Below are 26,494 nucleotides of genomic sequence, written 5' to 3'. Positions count from 1 at the left end.
CCTGCCTTCTTCTTTCCCGCCTATTTCGGCGACGACACCTGACTTACCGGGCGAAACGCGCGTCCCGATCGGACACCTCCACCTCCTTGTCATACGCTTGCTGTGGAGAGGGAGGCTCGAGTTCAGGGTGTCCGAGATACGTGCTCGGTTGTGCTACGGTACCACGTCAAAAGTGAGCGAAGCCGGGGAAAAACGCGGTGCTGCGTATGGGAGATGTCGTAAGCGACCGTCGGTCAGGCCGTGCGGTGCCGCCCGGCCGGCGGCGCAGGGCCGGGGCGGGCAGGGGGGCGGCAGCAGGTGGAGTGCTGGAGGAAGGGTTGTGTGCTCGACACTCGGTTTAGAGCAAGACGGAAGGGTTGAGTTGGGGAGTCGGGAGGGGAAGGAATCTTTCCTTACTGGTAGGCGTTACCCTGTGGTTTGGGACAGTTTTCAGCTCTTGTAACTTTGGGTGGGGTTGGAGTAATCGGAAAGATGCTTTTGCGGTACTGCAAACTGGTTTCTGGAGACCCTTTGCAGTTTGAACCAAGATCTCGTTTGATCCCAAGTGCTGTAGTTGATACCTCATCGCTTGCATGTATTTGTTGAGGGCATTTTAGGTGTAAGCTAACCTTTGATTAATAATGGTATGAGACGTTTCCTATAAAACCTAAAAAGTTGTGGGTTGTTTTTTTTTGACATGAGAGCATGGGTGAGGTATTTAGCTGTAAGAGTGGAAAGAGCAGGCTTTATCGCTGAGGCTTTAAACACAGAGAATCAGGAAGATTTAGGCACATACTCCTATGTAAGTCCTCAGCTTGATCCGAAGATGACACGCAGGTTGTGGATCTGAACGATTCCCTTCTAGATAAGGGTTGTGAGTAGCATTTCCATCTTTTTTAGAGATGGACTCTAAAGATACAGAAGGGATCATATGATGTGAATATATATTGTTGTCCTTCCTTAATCTTTGACTACCAAAATGGGAGGATAGATGGAGGGATGCTGATGTGCTTTTGACGAAGCGAAAGGCAATGCTAGAAGAAAATAGGAAAATGAAGGACTGTTTCTAGGAAATTGGAAGATGGAAAAAGTTGGATCACAGTCAAATTGAGAAATCAGAAAGGGGGAAGATGGCAAGTTTATGTGACCAGGAAGGAAGGATAAGGAGACAGGGTCTCTTCTGTTGCTTGTAAATAACAGATATATTTGGTTCTTCATTTTTCTGAACCAGATAAAACCTGTGATGAGTTTCTGTGGGAAAGGTTGAATCTGATTTTTGGTGTGCCTGTTCAGTTACATTCAGTCTTCAGCCACCTGAGAATGTGTTTTTGACTATTTGCAGCTGTCTTGGATAATGAGAGATTAACAGCAGAGGAAATGGATGAAAGACGACGCCAGAATGTAGCCTATGAATACCTTTGTCATCTGGAGGAAGCAAAGAGGTAAGAATAAGTGGTTTTGAAACGGCTGGTGCTTTAAAAGAAGTTGTGATATTTGGTAAGGGGAATAATTTGGATGCAGCTTACCTCTTGTCTGTTTCTTAGTGGCTATATAGATTCATTTTAAAAAAGAAACAAACAAAAAACAAATTAAAAAAAACCCAAAAAACAACTGACCCCTTGTGTGCTTATCTAACATGTTCGTAAAGACTTCTTGTGACCAGGACTCCGTAGCTCTAGTGCTCCAGTATTCCTAGCACTGGATGTTATCTAACTTGTATATGTCTTGGTGCAGTATTACCTCGCTACTTATCAGTGGACATGAAGAACAGGTTATTCTCTTCCTCTTGACTGTGACCTTTTACAAATTTAAATTGTAACAGTGTGTTTCCCTTGCACTTATCTTCTGTTGGACTGAAAACCCAATTCTTGCATATTTCTCTGTGGGTCCTATTTAATAGATATGTAGTACTTTTTCCCGGATTGTTCTGACTTCTCTCCACTCGCTCCAGGTCTTTCTGGAAGTGCACTGCCAAAACAGAGAAAAGTTTTCCAACAGGGGTGTTAACATGCATCCTTACAAGAGCACAAGGATTATTTTGTGTACCCTGACAGATATGCTAGTATTGTACATTATGGCGTGGTATGATGTAGTAGAGTTTTGCTGAGTTCCCACCCTCTTCCTTGAAGGTGTGCTGCTGAAATTTGTTCCTCATCCTGTGTTTGTACCGTCTATCATGTTTCCCTGAGTGTGTTACCTTTCACTTGATCCTGCCAAATTTGATTTTTCTTGATCTTTGTTTAATATGTTGAAATAGTTTTGATCTTATTCCTGTCCTCCAGCATATGTGTAGCTTTTGTGTCATCTCCATGTTTAATAAGCATGTAAGCATGCTGTATTTCTTCATTCAGACAGTTAATGAAAGTATGATCCGAACGCAGTAGATGCTATATATCTGCTATTAAAGGAAAAAGAACCAATATTAAAAATGAATGCATGAAGTCTTACTGTTGGTATTTTTTAAATCTTTTTGCAAACATTCAATCCTATACATTGTACGTGGAGAATAGGAATGAGACAGACCAGTTTGTCTACTGCTTCCCTTCATCGCAGTCGGGTCTTCTAATGCCTTTGTATAAATTGAATTTTTTACTTGAAATTTAAAATTTTTTTTTTGAAGCTGAGATTGAGACCAAAGACAGGTTTTCAAGAACAAGATTAAAGAAAAAGAGGTGAGGTAATGTTTGTATTGGTGACTCCCCCTGCCCCCAACACTTTTGAAAGTAAGGCTAGTGTTTCAGTCTGCATTTTGTAATTAGTCAGGAAATGGATTGTGAGCTTAGACTTTCCGTGTTCCCACAAAGATCTAGGCAAACTAGCCAATGTATGTGCCACAGAAAATAACTTCTGGAGCAGTAGAGAAGTACGGAGCATGCGTAAAAACATGTTCTAAATAGTCAACAGCATGTTTTGTCATGGCTCACTGAATACTTCAGTCTGCCTTTGTCCTTCAAAAGATGATATGGATTAAGAGCCAGAAAACTGTCTCTTCCACTGGCTGGGTGATGAATTTTGGATAAATCTGTGTAAGTCTTCCCTAGCAAGACAGACATGTTCCGCTGTGGTGATTTTATTGGGGAGGAAATGCTGAGTTTGTGCAAGTTCGCTGCTGGCAGAGTATAAAGAAGGACTTCGTTCCAGGATTTTAATAGTTTACGCTGCCTTACCAAGAATGTATAGTATATTTTTGAAGGGGCAGGGAGCACTCAATTTATGCTATAGTCTTTTAGGTGCTTCATAACAATTGTCACTACTATAGATTCACAGAGGCTACTTAGTTACTAGCAGATAATAATTTTGTGTCCGTACAGATTTGGATGAGGTTTGAAGTAGTGAGAAAGATCTGACTATATGTCAAAATAACTCCTTCCCTTTGAATCCAAAATCTTTAGGATCAAATGCTGGGTGACAGGGAGAGATGAGTTGCACTCTAGTCATTGCCTGTGCTTGAAGGAGCCCCAGAACCATCACTTGTGGACTCTTTCTGTCATTGGACTCAGAGTAAACGCTTTCCGAGGTGCTTGTTCTCTGTTCAATTCCACGTCCAGATTTGCAAAAAAATTCAGGCAAAAATACCTAACACAGCAAGTGTTAATATTTTCATTAAGCTCTTGCTTAATCATGGGGACTTACACTTTAGATAAATCATTTTTGAAGTTTCTTGGCCATCTTATCTCTGCTTCTGAGTATTGCCTTGGTGTTGATGAGGCTGAGCAGCTGGGCATTTGATTTTGCCGCACCTTGTCAGACACAAGATGTTTTCACTGTTTTGTCTCAGGACGAGCCTTCAGATCTTTCAAATAATGCCTGCTGGTTGCAAGGATGATTTGTGAAGAATGAAGGAACAGCTGTGTTGCTCAAAATGCAAGTAGTGGTGTTACAGCCTTCCTCATATCCACCTTGGCAGTCAGAGCACTTACTTGTTAAGCGGAAGGTCTGCTTGCAGAGCTTCAAATACCTTTTTCCAACCCTCAAACCATGTTTGCTTAGTGGCCTACAGGCTGTTCATGCATATGTGAGTGGGAATTCCTGACTCCTATAGCTGAAGCCATACCACTTTGCATAAGAGTTAAAGATTAAATGACCAGAAGGAGGGGAGCAGACTCCTTAGTTTAATAATTAAGATACACAAGTGAGAGCAGAAAGACTTGAGTTCATGGTCTACTCCCAAGAATTTTTTTTTCCTCACTGAGCAGTCTTTTTGTAAATTGTCCTTTGAATTTTTTTTATTACTACTAGTACAGCCTAAAAGAGGGCTCTTGGCTGCGTTGTTGGAAAGGAGTTTATTTAACAAAAACAACTAAACCAGAACTGTAAGAGATCATTACGTTTGAAATTAATGTCCTTGGTCTGAGATTTTCTGTATTTGACTTCTTTGCCAGTAGTGTAACTGAGACATAACGTGTGAATTAGATACTGTAGCATTTTGCTTGTGCTACTGATTACAGTGCCTCAGAGCTATGGGTATGGATAGGAGGGTTTATAATCTTTCTTCATAGTGAGAGATTTTCAGATTGGAAGTTACATCTGTAAGGAGAAGAGGAGGACCTAATAGCAGAGGAAGGTATCTGGTGTGCCCTGTGTCACACTCTCAGAAGCTGAAAAGGTGAATGTTGTAAAGTTGATGGTGGCTGAGGCAGGGTGAAGAACAATTCTTAGCGGTCCCCCTCCTCCCCCCGTAATCATATTATCATATTACATTATAATAGCACATTCAGACACTGTAGTTTGTATTCAGTTTTTCTGTAATTTAAAAGCACCTAAAATGATGTGAATAATATCATGCTGATTTGCATTGCATCAGCCTTGTCAGTGGCTTGCTATCCCTTTAACCAAGCAACAAATATGGAATCCAGAAGCGGAAGTGATTTTTTTTTTTAATGTTAAACAAAGAGGGTAAGATGAAAATTGGCTAGCACCTAATTTCATACTGAAATGAAAAATCCAGAAAAGTCTGGATTTCTGAACTGTCTGATGTAACAGCACATGTGCAATAGCTTTGAGTAGTTCATGAAGTTGTCTGGAGCACCTGTCTGCTAAGGAGCATACATCAGAGGCATTATCAGAGGAATATCAATAACTTGCACTTGTTTAACAGTATTGCAGCCTGTTTTGTTTTTTCTTGAGCTGTCACTGTTGTTCTGTTGTTATTTAGCGGTTTTTGACTTCAGCTACTAACGTGCAACAGTCTTGTGAAACGGGCATTATTCTTGCTAGTTGGAGGAAAGGAGGCAGAGCCTGCAACTAAATTGCTTAAGATCGTGAAAGACGTTTAAATGAAAATTGGAGCTAAAATGAAGACTGAACAGAGGGATTCCTGTACTATGCTTGGACCAGATAACTCTTTCTTGAATAAAAATGGCTTTATGAATAAGTGTTGTTTAATACTTCAAATCTGGTGTTTTGTGTTTTGGTTGGGGGGGGGTTTGTTTTGTTTTGTTTTTCTGTCTCCAAATCACAGTACAAATACAGAAAAGCTGTGGCGGTGCAGATAAAACTGTAAGAAGTGTTCTGTTCTGTTGTGACATGGCAGCTTGTGCTCACAGAAGGGTAAGGGTATACTTATCTGTAATAGAAGCAACCTGAGAGAACTTCTTTTTGTGGTCCTCATCTAGAAGTCAAGCTGGTGCACTGTAATATTCTTCATGTGTGTTGTGTGATAGCCTTTTTTCCTATGTGGGTTACTTGTTGGGGTATTGTGGCATTTTCATGATGAAATTAGCACTTACCAATTTGGCAAAGGCTTTATCAAGCTTTGTCTTTCACTGTGGAATATTCAGTTCTCCAAGTTGGAAACTAGAATGTCGTTGGCTCTCTTGTTTCCTTATGTAGCTTGCTGGGTGATGGTACCATGCTTTTCTCCTGGCATAGTAGGAAATATTTTCATTCTGGGTTGTACATGCATGGTGTAAGCATTTTGGTGCCCAGATTATGTGGCTTCCAATAACTGTATAACTTCCATCGTGCCTGAGCAGTGTGTTTCTTCTTGCATGCATCAGGATGGAATCGGACCATGTGGTGGTTTGGTTTTTTTTTTTTCTCGAGGTTTCTTGTAGAAGATGTTCCCTATTGAGCAAGAAAAGGATGCTGCTTGGTCTTTATTGCTGATTTAATCTGTTCAGGATTGAAGTGTACTGTCTGTGATCTTGTGGTAATCCCCTTCTTTCTGACAGATTGGAAGACGGCTTAGTGTAAACTGATAATACCACTGAGAGAAATTAATACTTTGTGCCTCTGTGGTAAAGTCTGAAGGGTCTTTCCCATTGAATGCTTTTCTGTGAGAATTACTTTCCCCTCTCCCTCATGCATGCTCTCTCTCTTTAAAGCGGGGAGCGGTTTTTTTGACTGGGATGACTTGTCTGTGTCTTTAAGCAAAAAATAAATCTAAATTATTTGCCAGGTGACCCAGTTAAATTTTTCCTAGAAGAAATCTAATGTTTAAAGAAAAAATCTGGTCTTCACCTTTTTGGGTTTCTCACTTTTAGTTTGAAAGTGTTTGGACGGATATAATTGTCTCCTGGAATTTGGCATAGTCATTCAAGATCTGCTTCGACAGGTTTCTTCAGAGGTGTAGGGTGCCCAGAAGAATCAAGAGGAAGAATTATAGAGGATACCACTTTCTGGACAGATTGAATACATCTAGAATTAGTGCTAGATGGGAAGCTCTATAAAGCTTATTGTGTGAGTAACTTTGTACAGCTGGTTCATCAGTGTCTGTAAAGGTGTAGATATCAGTTGTTGAAGGAGCTCTTGTTTGAAGATAAAATATTTAAAATAGTACACTACAGCTTAAATCTGCTTGTGAAGGAAATGTGATAGTTGCTCTTTTACACGGAATTAGTCTCAAGAGGCTTCTTCATTGCAAATCAGAGATTTTTCAGAAAGGTGAAAAACTTGGTTCCATTCTCTTACTAACCTGAACTTGGAAAAATTGAGGTAGTTTAGTTAAAATGTGTTTTATGAGCTTTTGCTAAAGAACAGGGCTGCAATACAGAGCTAGGTACCAGTAAGGTAGTTTGAGAAAAGCAGGATTAGGCTTTCTCACTTACTTTTGTACAGTTCTCAGTGTGCCTCAGATAAGCAAGTCGTGTGCAGAGTATCGTATTTAAATCCTGCTTAAATTAATCTGCAAATTAGATACAGGCAAGTTTCCCATGGGTTTTGAAGCTGTAGAGTTAGCGCACTACCTCTTGGAGGATTCTGAGGATGAAGTGGTAATAGCAGTCTCTGGAGTACAGCCTAGAGTGCCACAGTCCTGGTGGTGTGAACCAGAGCTGCAGTTGAAGAATTTCTATTTTTTTTTGCTTTGTTTTATTGTAAATCTCAGGACAGCGAGAATCGTAATGTCACTCTGGAGTCCCTCAAATAAAAAGAAAGGTGAGGATTGTTTTGGGTTTATCTCTGAGCTTATTCTTTTTTCTTTCTTTTTTTCTCTCCCCCCCCCAACTTAGGCAAACCTGACTTTGTGGGATGGGTTTTCTTTTACCTTTTAAAGATATTTCTATTTGCATTCATATTTTAATGTCCAGAGTGTATGCAGCCCAGCTACAGTTTAGTGTCCTTCAGTGATTTATGAGCAATTAATTGTATTACCTCAGAAGCATAGGAAATTATTGCAACTTTGCAAATAACAGAAAAAGATAAGATAATGCAGTGGATCTTAAACGTTTCACAGACTAGATATGAAACATATTCTGTAGTTATGATATGTGAAAGCTATTTTGCCTTATGCGGGTCAGCCTGCATCTATATTTAATCCATCAGATCATAATGGTCCCCTCTTTAATAATTGCTGGTCAGTATTGCATGCTGGAAAAGGTCTAAAGATGGAATTAGTTATGGTTAGAAAACATCTGCAGTAATTTAGTCAGTAGCCTGTAATGTAGAACTTAAGAAAGTGTTCCTCTTATTGATGAGGTCTTCAGACTTAGGGAGGCAATCTGAGGCTTCTGAACGATGTCTGTCTGGCTTGCCCGTGTTTTATTTCAAATGTATAACTCCTTTTTGGAGATCTTTTGTTTTTATTTTCTAACTTTAGAATGAGGCCTTTTTTTTTCTTTTTTTTTTTTTAAACCATTTGTAATATTGAAGTATGATTGGATTTTTACAGTTGCAGAGTCAAGAGAGAAATAAGCTCATTCATAAATTGATGTATTTGTAGATAAATTTGCGTGTGAGGAGTCCTGATACCTTCATGTATAATCCAAGTCACAAAATTACAGGAGCTGGCATTTGGCCAAAAATTAATTTCATGATTCTCACCAAAAGGGACCCCTCTAGATCAGTTCAGTGGGTCAGGAGGTCACTAATTGAAATAGCAGAACTCACTTGTCTGTGGCATAAACAGGGTTCTCCTCTTTTTATTCCAGGCTAATCAAGTCTTTTTTTTTTTTTACTTCCTTGTATTTCCATTTTATTCTCACTTGTAAATTGGGTCAGGTACTGGTTTTTGGGTTGGTTGTTGGTTTTTGGGGTTTTTGTGTGTGTGTGTGGCTTTGGGGGTTTTCTTGTTTTCTGCTTCTGTCGGATATGATGCAAGTCCCATGTTAGATTGTAAGCCATGAGTATTCATAGATAATATTTTATTATCGACAGTGGTAAGTTGAAGTAGCTGCTGTTTAGCTCTCACCACTTCATCTGAGGCTTCCTATCAGCTCCTGTTTGGACTTGAGAAGATACTTCTCTGCAGTTCCTGTACTGTTTCGTTGATGACCTCATGCAGCTGGCAGGGAGTGGCTGTCTGGACTGGAAGTGTCTTGGAATGCACATTCAGAACTATTTTTCTGAGAAGTGGGTGGAGAGAGGTGGGGGGAGGACAGTGGTGGAGTACCACCATCTTTGCCTCACTCTGAATACTTTTTTTATGACTCACTGGAAATAGTAATGAAAGGCAGGCCAGGAGGAGAGAAACAGCTGTTTGCACAGAATTCAATTCAGAGACCAGGGGTTTGCTTGTTTGGACGGTGGTTTGTGAAGGACTATTGTATGTAATGCAAGAAGAGAGCAGCCCAAAATAACCAAAGCGAGTAACTGTCTCATAGCAGTTCTTGACTATCAGGTATTGTGGAGTGCTTTTTATAACCCTTATTTGTAAGAAATCAACTTAGTTTTGAGGTATGATAACTTTAGTGATGCTATACCTTCCCAGCATTTAAGCCTATTTAGTTTCTAATGGTAAGTGATCAAGGCAATTAGCTTTGGCAACAGAATGGTTGAATGTGCCTTGAAAAAGATTTTTGCATATGTGATAATTAAGTTCCTCAGACTATGCGCTTGGTACTCCTCTGAAAGCTCTTCAGGACTAATCTTTTCGGCAAACATGTCAAATGTGATAGGATCCCCGTCAGCAAGAGCAGCTAAGCTCATTTTTACCAGTTGTTGGCAGTGTTTGCAATGGAGCAAAGAGGAACCCCATATTTACTTTTACGGGGTGGGGAGGGGGAAGGATTTCAATGCCAGAATATTAATGTGGTCTTCGGTTCAGCTGCATGTTGCCGGGGAGGGTACATCAATCATTGGGAAAAATCTGGCATATGTTACTCACTAATGCTTTGCTTTTTGGTATCTTTGAACTGAAAATGTCTCTGTGGATAATGAGAATGTTCTGGGACCTTTTAGCTGTGGACAGCATTTGTTTTCCTAGCTCTTCATTTGAGAGGCCGTGTCTTTTCCTGCACAAACTGTGCTGAAACGCATTTAAATTTCCACTTACTTTTCTAGAAGAGAACACTCCTGATGTGATAAATTTATTTTACTTTGTTGTTGTTACCTCCCTGAGAGATCTTTCATCTTCTTGGGCGATTCCTTGATTTATTCAGAATTGGTAGAATGAGTTATTTTAGAGAGAAGGTTTTGTTCGGGATTTTTGCATGGCTGTCTAATGCCCTTACTCAGGTGAACTGAACGAAGAGCTGAGGCTGTCTGCAAGTTTTCTCTTCTGATCCTGTGAGAATGTGTGCCAAGTCTGCGATTGTAACTGAACTAACAATGTTTGAGATGCATATGTAAAGGCAACGATCTGCTGGAGTATGAGAGCCCTCTTCTTTCAATAAGTATGATTTCTCCAAAAAATGCCATACCTGTGGTGTTGGCAATACTGAGCAGTGCAAAAGCCTTTAAGCCGTAGCTTTGTACGTTCTTTCAGATGGCTTGTGCAGACACTGTTGGGGGAAAAAAAAAAAACCACGTGTTGCCCTTTCACTCTGGCCACTTTTTCCTCTGCTGTGATGCTGCTGTGGCCACGCGTGTTTTCCTTGGCACAGCTGTAGGGAATTGCAATAGAAGGGCTAAATGGATGTGAATGGAAGCATCTAGATGTGGAGGCACCACATGCAACAGGGAAAGGGCTGTTGGAATGACCTGTGTTTAAAAATGCCCGGATTAGCAGCTGGTCATCAAGACCCCAGCATGTTTGCGTTCAGTTTCCTGAGATACCCTTTGGAGTTGGAGCACAGTGGACAAATCCTGATGAGTCATGGAGGTGGCACAGGACAGAGACAGTCATCACTGTCAGCTACAAAAGGGTATGAAAAGGTCTATCTGTAACCTGTAAAATCTGCATGTGGTTGCCAACTGAGGAAGAGCCCAGGAGATGTGAGGAGAACTTGACAACTGGCGTCCCTCGCCCCCCCATGTCAGGGCAACAGATCCTGGACATCCTAATACTTGTTGGCCAGGTGTAATGGCCCACTGCTGGGTGGACAGCTTGAACATCCTTCTTCTGGTTGCTGGATTGCTGGACAGACTTCTTGGGCACCAAATGCTTTCTGGTGCTTGTGAGTATGAGATTGAGTGAAACCTGTTTTGTTTTCAGTTTTTATGTCAAATACAATCAGCTTCCCCCTTCTGTAAGGTCTAGTGTATTTTGCTACATTGTTGGTACAAGGGTGTTAACTGCATTTTCTACTCGTCTGCCACCTTACAGGTTCAATAGACACTGGCTTTAGACCTAAGTTGAATGCAAGAGCTTTTTCTTTTCTGGGGCAGGTGACAAAGATTTACGTGTCTATTTCAGCTTGTTAGATTTCTCAAAACTATTTCAGTTGAAATTGAAATTAAGAATGCTGCTTTTGATAGAGAACTAGAGAAGAGAATTGTAAACCAATGGACAGTCAAAACGTGCTTTAGGAAACAGATCTTGCTCGATAGAAAATTTCAAATTACAATTCTGATTGTTTTGTGGTAATTACTGGTGTAATTTTAATAGTTGTAAAGGTATGTGACTTAATATGTCACACTGATTTGAGCAAAGCCCTGTGTGTTTACAGGTGTGATTTCAGATTTACCTGCTTTGGAGGACTTTAAGGGGCTGATCTTGAACACTGTATCCCTTGATGATGATCTTGTTTCCCAGTATGTCGATTGTTACACCACTGCAGAAGCCAACTTGCCTCCTTCCCCCCCCCTCCCCCCCCCGCTGTGGATTTGAATATGTTCTTTGAAGAGTGGAATTCTAAATAAGTATTGTTGGTGCCTTCCTTTAGCTTGGACACCTGCTGTCTGGAATGTGCTGGTGTCCCTCAGTCCGCTTTTGTGAGCCTTGTTTCTGTAGGATGAGTTGTTAGGCAGAAGATGGTAATGTTTGAAATTCTGTGTGTTGGTGCAGGATGCTAGACAAGATGGGGAAAAGCCAATGATAAGTTATGCACATATTGACCCTGAGGGTGAGCAAACCTGGTGGGGAGTTAGGGAAAGGGAAATGGTTTTTCTTTCTTGAGGTTTTGTTGTTCTGAGTGGAATGCTTGGTATTCTGAAAGTCTTTGTGTGATGTAATTTGTCATTTTTGTAGTGTGAATGGAATGGCTGGTTAGCAGTGTTCACTAGCTCGTTTCCAGCTTCTGATTGGTGGTTACACTGTGATCACTGAAACTCAGTTTGACAGAGGGTTCTGCCCTCTTCTCCATCTACCAGATTCTTGCCAAATCTTCCTGTTACAGCAGCCGCATGAATAAGATGTTATTGCAACCTCTGTTGCTTGAGGAAGATGATATAATTTACTGCATGTCAGAAATCCTTTGAAACAAACTACTCTCCACTAAAATAAAAGTCCTTTTCAACACAGGGACAGGTACGTTATGTTACAGGTCCTTGTTTTTTAAATTGTAGATATCCAGGAATTGTGAAACTAGCTAATTAACTGCCAAAAACTGAAGCATACGAACGTTTTTCGGTCTTTGCTGCTGCAGTTTGTTTTTCATTTCGGCTTTGGTAGATCAGGTGCAAATTTTCCATTTGTTTTCTTGTGGACAAAACTGTTACTTTACTTTTCACTTGCCCTCCAAACTACTGAAAGGAGAGAGAAACTTTTTCAGTCTTTCCCCAGGCACTCCTTTAGAGTATTAAAAAAGCCAGTACATCAGCAATACATGCTGAGACATCTGCTTTTTTTTTTTAACCCAGACTAGACAACTTTGCTTTATGTGACTTGTGCCATCAGCGTTACGACGTTTGACGGAGTTAGACCATAAAGGTATCCAATGTTGATTTTTTTTGAGGCTTCAGGTAGTGAGAGGTCAGCCAATATCTAGGTGGATCGTTCCAATGGATTAAAATTTATGTGTGTTTTCCAATAAGAGTTTTTTCTGCTTCAGCTTCTAGCTGTTGTTTCTTATTGTCTTTGTCTAGCTTAGACTCCTGCTTTTGCAAATACTCTATTTATATTGGTACTGGTTAAAGCTGATTAAATATTCTCTACTAGCCAGTTTGCTGACCTGGCAAAAATCATCTGTTCTTTTCCTTGGCATGGAGGGTGGGGACATTCTCTGTCAGGCGACTGGGCTGAATCTGCTTGCTGAGACACATGGGCCTCCAGAATGTAAGGGAAGCAGCTGGAGTCTGTTGCTGCAGTCAGAGGAGGAGATTTATCTTTTGTAGGTGTGCCCTGATATTGCCACTTTTTTCTCTGTGCAGTTTTAAATTTATCATCTGTGCCTAGACAGTTGTGCTTATTCTTGCTTCCTGCTAGTTTATTACTCTGGTCATGTGGCTGTCTGTTTGGTTACCCCTCTCTAGTCTCCTTTTTCCAGTACATCAAATTCAAGCTTGTTTTTGTTTTCAACGCATGTTATTTAGCTTTGTCATAAGTAGTAATTTTTCCACTTGCTGATCACTACTTTCACTTGGCCAAGGACAGTAGCTTTGATCAATTCCTGTTCCATATCTTCTTCAAATAAGGTCCCTCCTGGAGATGATTTCTTTTACCCCCAGCTGGTGTAAAGCTTCTGCCTTTTCCTCTATTTAATGCCTTCTGCAGCAGTGTCTACTATCCTTCACTGGATTTAAGAGTGCCAAGGTATGTTGGTTTTTTTTTTTTTTGCTTTTTAGAGTATGCTTTCTTTGTCCAGCGCTCACCTTTGTTTTTTTTGTTGTGTTGCACGTTTTATGGCATGTTGTGGGCTGTCTGGGGCAAGGGATGGCTTGGACAATAACACGCTGAAGCACAATGAATGGCTTGTGCATAATTGGGGTTGCTGTGTACCACAGTAAATAATAATTTCCTTCTCTGGCTGCTCTGGAGGACCACTTTATATGTCTAGTGGATGGGAGAGGTTTCAGAGAAGAGATTCTTTTCCTGTTGTGGTGGGTTGACCTTGGCTGGCTGCCAGGTGCCCACCAAGCTGCTCGCTCACTCCCTCTCCTGAACTGGACAGGGGGAGAGACAATAAGACAAAAGACTCATGGGTCAAGATAAGGACAGGGAGAAGTCACTCAGCAATTACTGTCACAGGCAAAACAGACTTGGGAAAATTAATTTATTCCCCATCAAATCGGAGTAGGATAATGAGAAAGAACAAATCTTAAATCACCTTCCCCTCATTCTTCCCTTCTTCCCCGGGCTCAACTTCACTCCTGACTTCTCTATCTCCTTCCCCTGAGCAGTGCAGGAGGATGGGGAATGGGGGTTGCGGTCAGTTCATTATGCGTTGTCTCTGCCGCTCCTTGCTCCTCATGCTCTTGTTCTGCTCCAGCATGGGGTCCCTCCCACAGGAGACAGTTCTTCACAAACTTCTCCAATGTGGGTCCTTCCCACGGGCTGCAGTTCTTCACGAACTGCTCCAGCATGGGTTCTTTCCGTGGGGTACAGTCCTTCAGGAGTGGACTGCTCCAGCGTGGGTCCCCTGTGGAGCCACAGGTCCTGCCAGAAAACCTGCTCCAGTGTGGGCTTCTCTCCATGAGGCTACAGGTCCTGCCAGGAGCCTGCTCCAGCATGGGCTCTCCACAGGGTCACAGCTTCTTTCAGGCACATCCACCTGCTCTGGTGTGGGGTCCTTCATGGGCTGCAGGTGGATATGTGCTCCACCGTTAACCTCCATGGGCTGCAGGGGACCAACCTGCCTCACCATGGTCTTCACCATGGGCTGCTCTGGTGCCTGGAGCACCTCCTCCCCCTCCTTCTTCATTGACCTTGGTGTCTGCAGAGTTATTTCTCTCCCATATTCTTACTCCTCTCTCCCAGCTGCTGTTGCACAGCAGTTTTTTCCCCTTCTCAAATACGTTATCACAGAGGTGCTACCACCATCGCTGATGGGCTCAGCCTTGGCCAGCGGCGGGTCGGTCTTGGAGCCAGCTGGCACTGGCTCTATTGGACATACAGGAAGCTTCTAGCAGCTTCTCACAGAAGCCACCCCTGTAGCCCCCCTGCTACCAAAACCTTGCCACGCAAACCCAATCCACCTGTGTAGACATAAGCATGTCATGTGAGAATACTTAGGTTCTTCCTAGCTGGAGGGGAGATTAAGGCTTGTACTAGGCCCACCTGTACTGATTAAGAGAATCTCTCTGAAAGCTAAACAAATTGTTTGCAGGTATCCTTGATAAGTGGTGTGCTTATGCAGTGTTGCCCTGCTTGGATACGCAGGGGTTATCTTGCCTTGGTATAGAGTGCTAAAGGCAAAATGGAGGAACAAAGTTGGATTCTGTTTGTTGTGTTGTCTGTGTCTGGAGCAATGAAGGAACTCTGCCATTCCTCTTCTGAATTATTGCAGCGTACTTTGCATCCTCTGTGCTGGCTGTCAGTTTCTGGGTGAGGTCTAAGACTATGTGGCTAATGGTTGAAAGAAAGAAATGAGTATGTTAGTTTACAGAAGACTTCTTTTAAAAGACCTTTTTAAAATTACCTTCTGTTTTGTAATTTATTGCAGTATATAGAATACTATCTTGGTTTGGAATGTTTTGTTCAGAGTCACGTAAATGGTAGAGAGATGAGGGGAAGAAACACAAGAAAGCTTATTTTAGTTAAGTCCAGGAGAAGAATGAGGATTTTTTAGTTTAAAAAAAAAAAAAAAAGCTGATGTAGAGCAACAGTTTCAAAGATCTAAAAAAGTCTAATGTTATTTAAGAAATATTCTTGCAGGTTAACAGCTGATCTTCATTGATTACTGCAGGAGGTAGAAATTGGTGTACATAAGTACTTCTGAAGGTTTTGCTAGGTATCTATAGATACCTCTGGTTATGTGAATACAGTTAAAAGTCTGATTTAGGGTGACTAAAACCAATCCGTTTGTTAATTATAGTTAATACTACTTTTGCCTGAGTATTAAAGCAAAATGTATTTGTTAAGTCCTATGTACTTTCTCTGTGTGATACAACTAGTGAAAGCAAATCTAAAGCCCATTCATATGTATTTTAATAGTTCTGTGATTCCCAAATACATTTTTGCACATTAGATAAACTCGCAAATGTGACATTCATAAACTTCTGTCGAAAAGAAGAGTATGTGACATTCATAAACTTCTGTCGAAAAGAAAAGTTTCATCAATTAAACATGTGCTATGTACAATAATTTAGGTAAGTATGAATAGATACAGCATATTTAATTGAGCAATCAATTACCTAGTTTAATAAAAGGCTATGTTTGTTTGCATCTCTCTTACTGGCCTTTGTCAGAGACAGGGTATTGGGCTACGCGGGGTGGGAACTTTTGGTCTGACACCATGAACAGGCATAGGGGCTGCTGTTGTCGTCTGTGCCTTCCTTAGTGATAGCTTCCTGAATTAAATACGGTTGAGGTAGCTGGAAGGCATTATCAGCAACTGTGCTCACCGGATTGCTAGACTGGATAGTCATAAAGTGCAGGCAGACGCTATCAAAAAATACAAAGAGAACAGACTAAGCGTAGAGCGGTTGCCTAGGGGAAACACAGATGATCCTACAGCAATTTGTGAGGCTTGAATTTTCTAAAGGTATTTGTCCCCGCCCCTTTCTGGCATTTGGTTGATATGCTTTCACCTTTATTTTTTAACTTCTGTTGTGCATTTGGGAAAGTGGTGTGACTGCGGGGGGGAAATCCTAAGGAGATATTCCACCACCACCCCCAACCCCACCCCACCACCCCCGAAATTCTCCACGGGCAGGAAAATGTTAAGTTGTAGTAAGTGCTTGGGTATGCCACCTGACTGCCTTGCTAGTTTTGGCTGCCTGTCTGCTGTATTTCAGTGCGAGAGAAGAGCAGAGAGCCAACAGTGAAGCCTGTTTGTTACACGGTGTTAGCTGTACTGTTTGGATGAAGTTAAACTTTGGTAATCTTTTCTAGCTGGTTTGGAGATGTAAGCAATAAACTCTTGCAGGAACCTTTTCCTTCAAGAGCAGTAAGCAAAAAGATTTCTTACTCTAATAAATGAAGTGGGAGAATGCAGTGCTGTAGGTCCAGTGTAGAGCTTGGAATTACAGGGGTTTATTTTAAGACATGGTGTACTGTAATAGTTTGAGGGATAGACTTCCCAGTCTTTCTCTAGATGATTGTGTTTAAAGAACTGTGTTAGTTCCCTGTGAGGTAACAATATCCCCAGTGATCTCAGCGTTGATGTTCTGGGATTAGCTTGTTTAACCATTACTTGAAGGCCTGCTCTCGCAAGAGCTCGTGTAGAATCCCAGCCTGATGTGCAGCATTAAGTGGAAGGATCCTGGTGGTTGTGTATCACGATTCCATGCCCTTCCTAGCAGCTTGCCTCTACTTAAAATCAAGGTGGTTATTTCCTTAGGGAATACGTTGGCAGTCCCTAAGCTGACTGAGTGCTGGGCACATTTGGAGTAAGAGCCTCTCTGAGGTCAACAGGGTGTCACTTCAACAGTGGAATGAGTTGTAAAGCTGTCACCACTTAGAATTTTTTTTTTTCTGAGCTGTGTTTTTTAGCATAAAATACTGTTGATCACTCTTTCTTGAACTATATGCATTCAGGATTTATAAATAAGTTCATAGTCTTAGACACTATGAATGCTTTATCTTCAACAGGCTGAAGGACTGCAGTGTGATCTCTTGCCTCTTTGTTTTCATAGCAGAGGGCACCTGTGCTGTTTATGTTGACACACAGGTGTTTGTTGCACTCAGTATTGGACTCTGAAGAACCTTCTACAAGAGTGCCAGTATTCATTGTGCTGTGAATACCTTCCAAGAGTACAAATGTCTTCGGTGTTTTTGAGAAAGATCTCTGAAGCTTTGTTAGTTTTGCTAAACACTATATGTAGCTTTTGCACAGCTTCCAAGTTCCAACCATAGTTAATGGTTGAGCAGCTCTTCAGTCGCTCTTTTAACAGTATCTAGGTACCTCTCCAGACCCCTGTGCAGGCTGAACAGTGTTACTTGGAATTGCCTACATTTTAAATGTTAGGGGGTGAACGCTCGGAAGAGGAAGCAACTGGAAATAACTCTTTAAGTTCTTCATGGCATTTTCAGTACATCCGTTCAAATTGCGCCTTCTCTTTTCCGTTTAATTTTGGGTATTGTGAGATTTGAAGAAACTAAGAGTGTAAGATGCACTTTTTGTCTGTATATGGATATAGCAACAGGTGAATACCCATAGGATTACTTTGAAAGCGCAAAAAGATCACCTCGTTTCAAGAATTTGTACCCATAGTGTAAGCATGCACATGGAGATCACATCTTGAAGATGTGTTTGAAGAACTTGATTTTGGGCAAATAGCTTGCCTATTTCACGGTTAGGAGAAGGAGATGTGCAAGACAGTCTAACTATGTGTAAGACAGGCTGTGTTAGTAGAGCACAGGTTTAGGCAGGCTTATTTTGCTCATTAAAATATGTTGGTGTAGTATACAGACAGTGTTACAAAGACTGGAGGGTGTCATATGCGCCTGGAAAGAGAATCAAGCTCAATGCCACTCCAGTCCACCTCTAGACCTCCTTCAGGAGGAAATAAAGCATATTCAGCCTTCTTGAAGAACAAGATAACACCCTTCTGAAATGTAGCTGATAGGGGGGACCACTAGAAGCAAGCAAGGAGTGCTGTGGCATGGACATGCTTACAAAGAGAAGACTCCCGTGATTCTGACCCATGATCAAGAACTCTGGCCAGTGCTCCCAAACAAGAGGCTCAGAAGTTTGCATTGAGGTTCTGTTTGCAGCTTTCCCGCTAATGAAATTGGTGAGGTGTGCAATAACCAGAATGTGATGTGATCCTGCAGACAACTGAGCTTCAACCAACACTTAGCATTGGTACCAGATTCTGATACGAGTGGTACTGGTTATCCTTTAGCATGATGTGTTAGTGTTACATACTTTATCTTCGTAGAGTTCTTAATGGCTAGAAGTACTGAAGCGTTGCTCTTGAGGCCAACACAGTGGAAGTGACCACCAGGTGCAGACCCAGACGGTGTGTTGGGCTGCAGTCTGGTCTCAGAGTTGAAAAATGTCACTGTCTATGTCTGTGTACAAAAGGAAAAGCCATTGTCTTGAAGTTCTAGGCCAGCTGAAGGTTAGAAAAAGTAACTTCTGGCCTCTGCAAATAATTAATTTTACCTTGAAATTACTACTACTTTAGTGATGACCAAGAAGTGAGCTTTCCTCACTGGTTGATAAAGATCACTTTTTTTGACTGTCAATGCCTTCTGTGTTTTCTATGCCATGTTCTGTTTTCTTTCTGTGCTGGAACATACTGCATGGTAGTCCTGCCATGAAATGAGCAGTGTTCCTTACGGGTTTTGTCCATTTTTTTAATTGTTTGCTCTACTATTTTTGTTTATTAAATCAGGTATTCTTGCAACAATTTCTGGAGAGATGGGTTGCTAGTTCTTCTTCCTCAGGCTTATCTATAATCAGTCTGAGAGGAAAAGAGTGACTTTTTCTTTTTTCCACATTTTTTCCATTGTCTCAGGATTAGCCAGACTTTTGATGTTTTCACAAGCATAAGAGCAAAATATCTCCCATGTGATCAATGTTAAGTTTCTGCTGTGTCTCAACTCTAGTTCTGGTTAAAATTGGCCTGTGATACTGTTGAAAATATGACACCTCTGTGTAACTTGTCACAATCCTTGATAATGCTGCATTGGGGGAAAGTAAAGAAGCTGGTAGTTGAGATGACTGATGTTAATTTTTTCCAGTCCTTGCTAATGGAGCAATGTTTCCTTTAAAAGTTTGAAGACAGCATTACTTGAGAGACTGGCTGTCTGACAATACCTGATGTTACGTTTACACTGTCATGTCTTCTCAAGGAAGGCCTGGCTCTAAATTGCAGCTGATGGTAGTAGCTGCGTGTAGATATTCAAGGATCTTTTTCTAAGAGGGGGATCTGCATTTCATAGCAGTAGGACTGACTGATTAGAAAGGTGCAATTACTACTTTAACTTGAGCTAGCTTCAGTAAAATTGGAGAGTCCAACATTACCTATGCAGTCATGTGATGAAATTTGATTGAAGAATTAATACTGGGTTAAAAATTACCTTTTCTGTGCTGGTGAGAGGGAGGGGGAGTAGTGGAAACTGCCAAAGTAGCAAAAAAGAATTCAAAGTTTCTGCAGAAAGCTTATTGGTGGCATATTGTTCTAATGCCAAATGTCTAAAGGGAGTAGTGGTTGCTGCCCATCAACCAGGTTCTCCCATGCCCCGGCCTCGTGAGACTTGAGAAATGGTTTCCTCTTGTTCATCTGGAAATTCTGCATTTATTTCTGCCTTTTAAGGATGACAGGTGTTAATTTTAATATTACTATGTGAGCTTTTAAATGTAAAAGGTACTGCGTAATGCTTTCTGAAAACATCGTTTTGTCCTCTGGCCTAGCAAATGGTTAAGCAATGCCGCACCAAGAGGGAGAGTTATTGTATGTAAATTGCCCTAGTTTTGTAGTTATATTAACACCCACTTAGGAACCTGTTGAAACAGGTATGAGTACATTGAGACAGCTTATGTTCTAATTATGGGCTATTTATCTTACTTTATGGAGATGCTTAAACAGAACTCGCTGCCTCTATGTCCTTCCGTAAGGCATTAAATGATTTGGTCGCATGTCCCTTCTACTTTCATTTTAGGCCTTCCTAGGTTAAACAGAGTGGGTGGTTTTTTTGTTACCCTCCCAAGAACCTTATTGGCGTATTATGAACCCTATTGCTAGCATTTGGACTCTTCCAGGGTTTGAGTAGCTCTGTGTCTCAAGAGTCTTTGGTTGTAATGATCTAAGGCACAAAAGTGACGTTACAGAAAGCTCTTGCCCCACTCAGAAGGAATGGGGAAAAGGGTTGCTCATGGGGGCAGGGAGGAGTTGGACTAGACCTCAAGAGGTCCCTTCCAGCCTCAGAGATTCTATGAAGGTTGGGTTGAAGCAGCACAGGAAATGCAGCCATGTGGGATAGGGGAAGAGCATGATCTGAATGATAGTGTTTGACTTGCTTTACAGTATCTTTTGGATAATGGTCCAGAATTTTTAAACTTATGTAATGTTTTCTCTATCGCTCATTCACTTGCTATCTGCATTTTTCTAGAACTTAAAGTTCAAGAAGAACTAAGGGGTTTTTTGAGAGAAAAGCACCAAAACCCAGGAAAATAGTTTGCAGAAGAATGAGTTTCTTTTTGTAGCTCATGTACGGAAGTTGGCCAGGTGTTCCCAGAAACCTTTTCTTACTGGTAAACACTACTCCTTGTTGCTTTTCCAGGCTCCCTGTCCTGCTTTGGGTTGCAAGCCTCCCTTTTTTTGGGCTCAGGCTGCACTCCACAGTGCAATGGTGTCTCATTTGGGATTGAAAGTGCTCTCCCAATTTAACTGTCTATGATCCACAATTCTTCATTTGCAGTAGAGGCTTCTTTGAGAACATTCTGTTCAAGAAGCTGTGGCAATGAGCTTGATTTTTAATCCTTTTAGGAGAACGTTTGCATTCCTATTTATAGAATTAACCTGAGGAAATATTACAGTCTAAGTCACAAAACACTGTATTTATGTCACATTAGAAAAGAAGGTGTGGTACTAAGTCTCTTACTATAGGAGACTGTTGAGAAGCTTGCAGGAAAGCTAATGCTTTCCAGGCTAAACTAGGCTTAAATTAGCAACTTCCTATATATGCTTTTTCTACTTCAAAATTGTTAACTTACTGTTTAAGTGCACTGTACCTGAAGTACTAAATGTAAGGTCCATGAGACTTTCTGAGGCTATCAATACTGTTTGCAGTTGGACTAGAGGGACTGAGCATCTTTTGCCTTGTGGAAGCTTCTCTAATACAGGGTATTTTGATTTATATCTTATTTGGAACTCTTCTGACATGTAGCCCCCACCATCTATGACTTGTACGTGTCCTGAGTTGATGCCTTCTGCACTCCCATCCCTTTACTGCATAAAACTTGTAAGCTGTTCACATTGAATACTGAACTCCTGTCAAAACTTGTTGAACTGGTTTGCTTTCTGTAACTTGTACTTTGACTCAGTTCCTTACTCCCTTAACATGTCCTTCGGGTTGTATTTGTTTTCTGTACCTTACAGGCTTTGCATAAACAGTCTTCCTATTGTTTTCCCAAGTTAGATGGCAAGGAGCTCAAAGACAAGATGGGAGAGAACATGGCTGCTTATCACCTGGTGTTTGGTGGCTAACTGGTGACGTTCTCATATGTGAATAGAGGGTCCAAAGGAGGGCCACAAAGATGATGAAACTGCTGGAGAACCTGCCCTATAAAGAAACACTGAGGGAGTTAGGTCTTTTCACCTTGGCGAAGAGAAGGCTCGGGGGGGGGACCTCATCACAGTTTTCCAGTACTTAAAGGGCGGCTACAAAGAGGACAGAGGCTCTCTCTTCACAAGGAGCCACATGGAGAGGACAAGGGGCAATGGGTGCAAGTTACACTGGGAGAGGTTTCATCTTGATACAAGAAAGAAATTTTTTGCAGTGAGAACAATCAACCACTGTAACAACCTCCCCAGGGATGTGGTGGAGTCCCCATCACTGGAGGTTTTCAAGACGCAACTGGACAGGGTGCTAGATAATATCATATAGGCTCCCTTTACCACAGGAGGTTGGACCAGATGATCTTTCGAGGTCCCTTCCAACTTGGGCTGTTCTGTGATTCTGTGAATAAACCAGGCAGTGAGACTAATTATCATTTCCAGTTAGTCAGGTGCTATCAAAGGGCACATAAATCAGTCCTCTGACTTCTTGCAGCTTTTTAGGAAAGTGAGTAGAACCCACAAAGTGTGTGTGAGACTTGAGGCTTGGAAATGTCATTTTTATATACCTTTCCAAATAGTGTTTTAGGTGCTTCTCTGGAATATGAAAGGATACTTCTTGATTTCTGCAGAGTATCCACTCTTTTTGAGGGGGACAGTAGTTCTTCTCCTTCTGCAACCCCCCCATGTAGTGTTGCAGTGTCCCATTTCAAGTAACACTTTCTTCAGTAGTGCTAGGGCCCAGTCATTTTTGTGTGAAGTTTGTCTCAGCCGTTCCAACCAGCTACTCCTTTGCTGATAGAAAGTTTCTGCCCACAGAGCCTTTGTAATCTGGACATTCAGAGCAGAGGCTACAATTGTCATGTTGTACGTTTTATGAAGAGTTTTGTGAGACCTTAATTAGGAAATTTATTCTAGTTTTGGGAGTTGGGAAAGACTAGAAGTGAGTGAGATGGCTGGAGAATGAGAAGCCAGCAGAAGTTGGAACAATCTGGTGTGTTGCCTGTTTCCTGCAGAAAACCACTCCGTGTTGTGGGAGGGCTGTCAGCAGGAACATAAAACTGTTTCTTGCTGTTGATTTTTGTGAGCACTAGTTCCTGAGAAATGTGTAGTTTCCCTTTTTTTCTCTTCCCCTTCCTTCCAGGCTCTCCTGAAATCTCCCCCTGTGCCTGTTGGAGACATCTGGTTTGCTGACCTGTTTCTGTGATTAGTTACCGTGGCAACCTCATTGGAAAGCTTTGTGGCACCTTTTTCTTGCTTGTGTTAGCTTTTCAAAGGTGTCACCTCTGTTGCTTGGAGCTGTAGAGAAGCCAAGTGTGAGGAAAAGTCTTTCCTGGGCAAAGGGGATGGGTCTTAAAATTGAGTAGTTGTTTGCATTCAGATGGAAGAATCAGTAGAACTGAGATTTGGGGACTGTAATGGTGGCTGGTTGTAGGTACTTCATGATGAGCAGCTATGGAATGTTAGTGAGTTTTTTCTTTTGAAATAACTTCGCATTTTTCTATGTTATCCAGAGAAGAATGCAGATACTGAAAACAATCTGAATAACCAAAGAAACAGCAGTGAAATCAAGCTGTTTGTAAATCCTTTATTGAATCATGAGTATTCTTTCAACAACAAGACTGTACACACAACTGTCTGCTGCAGAATCCACAAATAGGAAAACAGCATCAGGGATTAGATCTTTAAAAAAAACCTCAAACAGAAGTGCAAGAGGGATGAATTAAAAATTTGAGGACTTTATGCTGTATTTGCTCTACAGTCAGTTTTTAGATGCTCTTGGGTGTAGGCATCGGAATGGCTATGGCTGATTTTAACTTGTGTTAATAGAAAAGGCCATCTGAGGATTAGTGGCAGCTGAGCTAAATAGATGTGTTTGAATTGTACCTTTACTTATGCAAATATAGAGTTAGAGCAAAGAACAAAGCACTAGTGTTATGCCTTTTTTGTTGTCTTAAGAACACTGGCTTGTTTATCTTAAAAGGCAGATGGCCACTTTATGTACCATGAGACCGCATTGTATACTAACATTTCAAGTAGAGAGAGATGGAGAAATAATAGATTCAGACATGAGAACTTGACTGGCGTTCTGCTTGAGTTTGAGTAGTGAAGATGTACATTCATCTGTAATGTATGTTTTAGCAAGCATTCTGTTTATGCTAACAGACATGAAAATGGGGGAGCTGTGGTAGAGTAACAGACTAGCTCTGTGGTAGGTTAAAAAAAGTAAACCTTAGAGATAGTTGAAACTGAATACAGGCAAGACAGTTAAGAAGATTGTCTAAGACTGCACGTCTGCACTAGTCAAAGTTGTCTTTCCTTCGACCATTAAAATATTGCAGCCTGTGAGATTTTTCATTTTCACTAACAACTACCTGTCTTCTATAATTAGAAATGCAGTTTACTGCCCTCTCAGGAGAGATGAAAAACTGGCCATGATGAATTTGAATGCATCTCGTCTCTGTCGTGTACTGCTACAGTGTTCTGTATTTGAGATCAAGAGTAAACTGTGCAAAAATATCCCCCAAATGCAAATTAAATTTTATAATACTTCTTTTCTAAATTACTGTAAAGAAATCATCATGTATTATTTTCTCGTTAAGGTTAGAAAGAACAGTCAATTATTCTGTTGTCATCTCAGATATTGCAGGTTAAGTAATTTTTAGCTCTTTCCATTGAGCCTTGCATGCTGGGCTGAAAATTGATGGTTCAGAAGCTGATTCATGTGCAGTTCATATGCTCCTGCATTAGATTTGGTGCTGTTTATCAGAAAAGGTGGAGCAGGCTGATGTCAGTGACTACAATTTCAGTCATCTGATTTGAGTCTGCTACCAAAGGACTGTCAGAGCATCAAGCTGCTCCTCAGACTTTAGTTCAACAAACTGAATGCACTGCATTGTTCAGGCTTCTTACTGTGAAGTATTTCCTTAGCTAATCAAAAACTTCTTTCCTCTCTTATTCCTGCTCTCCAGTTCAAAAAAATGCAGACCACAGTGACAAGGTTAGTCTCATCAGTATCATATACAAAAGAATAGTAGTGCCTGACTTTGCTGTTCCCCTTTGTATACACCCCACAATAACATTAGGTCTTACAGCTTTAAACTTTGAATTCATTTCGTCTGCTGAACTCAATACACATTTTTCAGTGTCACAGTTGTCTTTTAGGATACAATCCCCAGTCTGTAGATAAGCTAGATCAATGACCTAATATTTAACCATGTCTAAAGCCTAGGTTATTTGAACAGTCCTGTTCTTATTCAAGCTGTGACCACCTGTGTGCTAATTATAGGTTACAGTTATGCTAATATTGGTGTTATCCTCTAATTCCCTAACTTTGTCATCCTCAATTTTTGTGTTTACTTCCTGGAGAACTGAAAGAGGGGGGCATAGCACACATCTATGCCAAAATGCATTAGAAACAGCACCATTCAATGAACCCCCATGAAAACATTGCTTGGAGATGTCTGTTAGTTCTTAGTATATATAAGCTATTTTTTGTATGTATGTACAGTGCTTGATTTTAATCAGAATATTACGAGGCATGAAGCCTCACGCTTCGCAGATGTGAAATGTCTGCAGGTTTAGTTGGTCAACAGAGCTACATAGTTCTCCCAGGCGTGCTTTACAGGACTGATTTCTGTGAAATTGTGTTAATTTACTACAGTTACTCATTTAATCTGTTACCACTTGCATCCAGTATGGTGTTTTCCTGTTATTTTGCCTGGATTAATATGGAGCTAAATAGTTTACAGTTACGTGTGCATGTGAAACAGTATTTAGAATGTTAAAATTCTGTTCATTGGGTTCAAGCAGAGTCCTCTACTTGCCTGTCTTTAAGATCAGTCCCAGTAATGTGGACTTATCATCCCCGTGGGCCACATTATTAACCTTATTATTAACACTGTCAGCTCTTTTATAATATGAGCTACTGCTATTCTGGGCCGCTATTGTCTTGAAAGCCGCTTTTCTGTGATCTTTATTGATCCAAGCGCTTCAGAGTTTAGCTGCAAGTGAGGCATGATCTAAGGAAAACGCTTTAGAAAGTGGTCCATGGCTGCGCAGCTCCCTTTTTCAGAGAGCAGAACAGCCAGGGAGCACATCGTCTTTGGAAGAAACTGCATACCTGAGCTTGCAGTATACAGCCTCTGGTAGCTCTGTACAGAATAATTATCAAGGTGCACCTCTGTTTTGAGAACAGTGACTTTTCAAGTTGTTTGCTGTTGTAATCTTTGTTTTTGTCATGAGGATCCGTGACGCCATTAAATGAGATGGAAGGAAACAAGATAAGAGAAAATCAGTTGTTATGAGGAGAGGAATGCCTGTTCCAGGTTTTTTCCCCTGTTTTTGAAATGTATAGTAGGGTGGGAGAAAATATATAGGTCAGGAAGGTAGACTTGATGACAACATTGTAGGGCCTTTCTGAGGCCCTGAGATCAGCTAAAAGAGCTAGAATAAGTGGTACAAAGTCATGAAATAACTAGCAGATACTTAATGAGAGTAAAGAAATGCTTGTGAGATAAGCCTGTACTCAAGAGGAAGATTTCAGTTAGCTAAAGGACAGGTTGGCCACTATGTCTAGACTAGTACCAGCTAAATCATGGGCTGAAGAAGAAACATGGTGGTGAGATGGTATCTTAATTACTTGTGA

General features: G+C 41.1%; 1 protein-coding gene across 1 annotated transcript in view; it reads left to right on the top strand.

Annotated features, from left to right (window-relative positions):
* The first annotated feature begins 1,327 nt into the window (after positions 1-1,327).
* Positions 1,328-26,494, top strand: part of IQGAP1 (IQ motif containing GTPase activating protein 1) — a 74,399-nt gene continuing 49,232 nt past the window's right edge. The window contains exon 1 of the mRNA XM_009280371.2: positions 1,328-1,421. Coding sequence (XP_009278646.1) covers positions 1,357-1,421 — 65 coding nt within the window. The 5' untranslated portion in view covers positions 1,328-1,356. The remainder of the gene's footprint in view (positions 1,422-26,494) is intronic.

Source organism: Aptenodytes forsteri, unplaced genomic scaffold (assembly GCF_000699145.1).
Source record: "Aptenodytes forsteri isolate BGI_AS27 unplaced genomic scaffold, ASM69914v1 Scaffold83, whole genome shotgun sequence".
Lineage (NCBI taxonomy): Eukaryota > Metazoa > Chordata > Aves > Sphenisciformes > Spheniscidae > Aptenodytes > Aptenodytes forsteri.
Note: the sequence above shows the minus strand (reverse complement) of the source record. Positions and strands in the feature narration are given on the sequence as shown.